The sequence below is a fragment of the Poecilia formosa genome, unplaced genomic scaffold (genome assembly GCF_000485575.1).
Source record: "Poecilia formosa unplaced genomic scaffold, Poecilia_formosa-5.1.2 Scaffold71, whole genome shotgun sequence".
In the NCBI taxonomy this organism is placed as follows: domain Eukaryota; kingdom Metazoa; phylum Chordata; class Actinopteri; order Cyprinodontiformes; family Poeciliidae; genus Poecilia; species Poecilia formosa.
In genome coordinates, this window is record NW_006800010.1 from 1,767,406 (window position 1) to 1,773,168 (window position 5,763).

At 34.0% G+C, this 5,763-nt stretch overlaps 1 protein-coding gene across 1 annotated transcript in view; it reads right to left on the reverse strand.

Annotated features, from left to right (window-relative positions):
- Positions 1-297: 297 nt before the first annotated feature.
- mnx1 (motor neuron and pancreas homeobox 1) overlaps positions 298-5,763 on the reverse strand; it is a 7,639-nt gene continuing 2,173 nt past the window's right edge. The window contains exon 3 of the mRNA XM_007555682.2: positions 298-1,855. Within this exon, the coding sequence (XP_007555744.1) occupies positions 1,565-1,855 (291 nt within the window). The 3' untranslated portion in view covers positions 298-1,564. The remainder of the gene's footprint in view (positions 1,856-5,763) is intronic.

Sequence of the window (5,763 nt, forward strand, 5' to 3'; positions counted from 1 at the left end):
TTTCAGACAATAACATTGCTAAAGTAAAAGACTCATATTTTGAACCTGCATGCTAGATTTTGTTTTTGTGAAATCAACTACACTCTCTTTAGGGATAATTTATTATCAATGAAGCAACATCATGGTCAGGTCATTTATTTTGTTTAGTTGTAAATCACCATTAAATGAAGCTAAAAATCACACTTCCAAAAACACTCCTTCATGCCTCTGGTGACATCACAAATGGTATCTGACCACATTTGTTGTCATCAATTCTTTTAAGTGTTTTTTTCCCCCCTATTATAATCACATTCATGCTCAAATTCCTGATTTAGCAACACATTTAGACGTGTTTACTTGTTTCCTGCGGTAGTTAGTGTTAGCGTCAGCTTTTTTGTTCAGGCTGTTCTCCATCATTGCGTTGTTGTGACAAGAGTCAAACTCTAGCACTAACATGTAAAGTTGAACCCTTTACTACTTAATAATAGTAACTCCTGTGCTATAAATATTCTTAATATTGCCTGATCAGCGATTCTTATGCCTCTTGTGACGTCATCGACCCAAATGCACGCACGCAAAATGATCTCTTTCTCTCTTCTGTGCACGTTTTAAGAAATGCTTATATTGACGTCAATCTCCATTTGTTTTCTACCAATATGAGGTCACTGGATCATTTCTTTAAATTGGACACGCATGTTTTTTGTTTTGTTTTGTTTTGTTTTTTTAATTTCTTACTTTTACAAACTAAGTTTCAAACCGATATTACAGATTATAGCTACCCATATTAATTAAAATCTCCAGTTTACATGAAACTATCCAGCAGCATCCATGTTCCCCTGCTTTTTAAAGGGCGTATTAATACGAGCCTATTGTCGGTGTGGTGTGAAATGTTTCCTCTGTCTGACTGCCTGCTCGCTGTTTGCTCTCACTGCCCGTTTGCACAGATCCGACAGCGCTATTAACAGTGATTCCCATGACCCGAGCTGTCAGAGCAAAGAGAGGGGACACAGGACTCAAACACTCCCTGTAAATCATGAATGAGCCTCTGTGTTTCCGAAAAGAAGGAGGAAAAAAAAAAGAATACGCCGAAACATTACCTGATTTTAATTTTAAGTTAAAAAGAACATTCTATTTTACATTATTTGCAGGGAGATGAAGGTCAAACAATTATTATTGGCATGCATTTTTTTTCTATGAGCAATTTATTGTATAAATACATTATAGAAAAATAATTTTCCGTTTCATTTGTGATATTGCTGTGAATAATTTTGTTTTATGGCCTCTTTTCCCGGACAAACCGCAGAATTTCACCAATTCTGACCCACTCCAGGCTTCATGCAGTGTCTTTATGTGGGTGCGCAATGAGCATAGCCTAAATAAAATGCAGGTCTTCTGATTTATTGCTTCTTCTTGTTTAAACATCAGCTTCATTTTTTTTTTTTTTTTTTTTTTTTTTTTTTTTTTGCGAATTTCGTTCAGGAAAATTCTTGGATTACATGCAACTGCATTATTTTTCTTTTCTTTCTTTCTTTTTTTTTTTATACAGTGAAACTTCCCAAAGTCAGTCAGCTGAAGGTCAGCTCAGTTAAGCCTGCGGACTGGCGTCGCTGTTGTGATTGCGCTCCTCGTCCGAAGAGCAGTCCGACGAGTTGTACAAGAAACTGTCGCCTTCGTCGTCGTCGCTGTCTCTGAAGTCTCTTATTCTGCCGTTTTTTGAGTCCGTCTTGCTGTGATAATCTGACTGTTCAAGTCCGTCTGATTTCTCCTGGCCGCTCTTGTTGGTGCCTTTCTGCTTCTCGGCCTCCTGGGCGGCCTGCTCTTTGGCCTTTTTGCTCCTCTTCCATTTCATGCGTCTGTTCTGGAACCAGATTTTCACCTGAGGAGAAGAGGAGTCGATAATTCAACTGACAGAAGCGTCAAAAAGGTTATTGGACATAATTGTTGTCGGGGTCTTTTTATAGTTTTCCATTTATTTCTTATTTCACGTCACTTCTCTTTGTAATAGTGTTTTAGTCAATTTCAACGCTAATAAAAACTAACTTATTTCTCCACTAAATGAAATTGAGACAACAAAAAAATAGCACTCGTCACCATCGTTTCCACATCCGCGTAGCGAGATTGTAGGTGAAAACAGTTCATCTTATAATAACTATTAAAAAATGAAAATAATCACATTTAAAAGCAGGTCTTATTTTTAAATGTCACTCCTTTGTGTATATTATCAAAAAGGGATCCCAAATGTAGCAAACAAAGGTCTTTCCTCTAAGCAGTTACATTTTTCAGGTTGAAAGAAAAAAAACACCATTTAATGGACTTCTTTATAAAATCTACAAAATTACATAACATTCAAAAATTATACCATTTTATCTCAAGTTTGTCCAGCTGAACTGTTTAGCAGCTGTAAAATTATTTAAAAAACACAAGGCTGTAAAGATGGCTATAGATGCCTAAAATAGTTCGAATGTGATTAGAGTTCATCATACAGGACTACCAATAATTACTTAAATAAACTTAAAATATAAGCCAAAATGTCAAATATCTAAGTTATTCTTTCTAGGTTAAAGCAAGCGTTGGCTAACCATAATGTTTGCAGGGTACAGTGTTAATCATTTTATATCGTTTTATGTTTATTCTTTCTTCCAAATGTTGCTCTTTAAAAATATTATAATTACCCATCTGGTTGTGTCACTTGTTTTTAACCTTTACTGCTCAAAACAGTATAAAAACTTAATAACTGTGAGTAAAATGTGAGTAAAAGTCATCAATCCACCTAACACTGCCCTTGCTGAGCTTAGTGTCCCGGGGGATTGTCACAAAAACTTTCAAAATCTGATTCATTGTATTTTTTTTTAAATTTACTTAACATTATATTAATCAATAAATCAAAATCACAATGAGCTGATTCAACTGGCCTCTTTCGGTTCTTATATTTAATCTGGGGTTTAAGGATCATCCTACAGTGTCAGTAATCTGAGATTCCACCACGGGGGTGCTGGTGGGCACTTTTCTAAACCCAAATAATATAAAACAATTAAAATGAGCCAAAATAAACAATAGAAACACATTTTTTAAAACTCCAATTGACAACAACTTGACTCATCTGGATTTATGACTACGGCATATTAAAATTTCTTAAATTTCTTCATGGTTATTGGTTTTGGTGTGCCATTCCAAAGTTAAAAATGGTCCCCATTTAGCCGTCCTTTTAAGAGCTTTATAAAGGCACCACGTCAGCACTGTATTAAACACAGCAATGCTAAAGAACGGGCTAACCCTGGTGGCTGTTTTAGTAATGCTGCTGTATTTGACAAAATAGAAACTTGGATAATTTCTTGTATGTGAGCAAAATCTAATGCAATAGAGAAGACAATCCATCCATCCATCCATCCATCCATCCATCCATCCATCCATCCATCCATCCATCCAAGTGAAATTGGGAAGTTAAAGGTGATAAAACATTTGTTCAGGCTATATTTTTATCTGCTCTACTCTTAAGGTGTATAAGTCATCAAAATTATTTAACTCTCAATTGAACATTTGACTTTATAATGTAATAATGCTCAATTCTAACAGCATTAAGGCTTGTTCATTTTTTTGTTGTTATTTTATTTGGGGTGTTTTTTGGTACCAAATATTACCTTAACAATTTGATCAGTGAAGTTATTCTTGTTTTTCATGTGCTGTGTTTATCAAGGGACAGTTAGGCTAATAAGTTAATATGATTGTTAATATGAAAGTATAATACAAAAGGTTAAGTATTGTTCAAACCTCTGGTTTAGATAGGCTGTGCTCTTAGCAAAAAATAATTTCTGTATCCCGCTTCAGCTGTCAAAAGTGTTAATGCTAACATCAAACTTGGAGGAAAGTTAAACTTCTTAACGACACTAATGTTTTTGCCATAGCAACAAACAGATGTATACTTATTGTTTTTGGAGACATATGAGTAAAATTATCGTAGTTATGTAGCTTAAAATAAATGTAATTAATTATGTTTAGTAGTTGATGAATTGTCTGTTGAATCTCACATGATGTCTAGTCAAATGTGCTGATTAAAATGTACACAAAAACTGTGTGTAAATAGTTTTTCATTAATTAGATTGAAACACTTAGTTTTTTTAGACAACTAAAACAATGCCCAAATGTAATTTACTCTGTTTTTGTGCTTTTAAAAATTATAATAGTCACTGAGTAAAGCCATTATAAACTGGGCTTTTCTTAGTATAGTTACTGTAAAATGCATAGTGCCATCTTTCAATTTGATGAAAAGATTCCATTATCTTATAAACCAATTGTAAATGTGGTTTAAAGTTGAAAAGATGTTGGTATAAAGCCGTCTACCATACAACTGTTGGTTAAAAGTCATAAATATTAGTTATTGAAATTATGTACCTAAATTCAAATTGAGTACATTGGTATGTGAATAAAACGTTCAATAACTGTTACATTTAAACATAAGCTTCTGCTTTGGTAACAAACTCGTTTCAAACCTTTTCATTATCACTTAACTGCAGGTGTTGGTTTAATTAGCTGTAACTGTCATTTGCTAATTTAAGTTTATAATTGAATTAATTGACTGAAATGAAGGTTAACAAGATTTTTAGTTGAGGTAATTTTGTGTTGGAGCAAGAATTAAAATTTTCATCCAGCCTTAGCTAGCTTAGCAACAGCGCTAGTGCTAAAGCCAAATTTCCAGTGAACTAAATTTACTTCGAGGAGGTCATTGTAAATGAACAGCGCTTCTTAGTTGTAGTTCTAAGGAGAAGTTTATTTCTGATAAAGTAGAATTTAAAAGTTTGCATCCTCTTTATAGTAACAGTGCTAAACAATAAATACATACACTTTATCAATCCCACACTGGGGGAAATTGACATCACAACAACAAAATTACAAATAATAAACAATCACAATGAAAAACAATCTAAAAGAAACTAAACACTTTGCACAATGTATATAAAAAATAATAAAACCTTTTTTATTGCACCTATTAAAATAATGTATGAGATATGACTTATGAAATATGGTACAATGCCAATGCAATAATAATTGCATAGATGAGTTGTAACAGAGACATTAGTGGTAGCAGGAAGTACTAATTTACCAACAAGTTGTAAGTTATACAGTCTGACTGCAGTTTGTATGAATGACCTGCCGTATCTTTCCTTCCTTTAAGTGGGTCTATCAGTTTGCTACTGAAGGAGCTGCTTACGCCCCAGCAATGTCACATAGAGCATTAAATGGATTGAGAATTTTGCTTTCAGCTTAATGCTAAAGTTAAACATACAGGCAAGATGAGCTTTGTAACCTTGTCGCAGTCGTTGCCTATCAATAACATATCCAGCTGTAGTTTTTCAGGGAAAAAGTTTAACACAATGCTTGCATAGTTTTAAAATAGATTTTAAAGGTCTGTGTTCGTCTTGAACTATTTTCTCAACAATGACTATGCTACAGTTACACTTGTCAGCAAGCTACACCTTACAGGTTGGCTTGAACAACACACAGCTTCCTTGGCAGCTCTTCTTAGCTACAGTTGCCAGGGAAAGTGTTCACATGCAATATGTTCATTGCAAATTTTGTAGCTTTTCATGCCTCAATCAGAAACCAAGTACTTTTCTTGTTTCTTTTTCTTTTTTAACATGGGAGACAAGCATAATTTAGTGAAAGAAACAGTGAGGGTGACTCCAGCTGTGAACGTGTATATTTGGTGTCTAATGAAATGCATTTGGCATTAATCAGTCTGAACGTGCAGCTTTTTATCTTAATGAAGACAATTCTGAATTGAGAAAT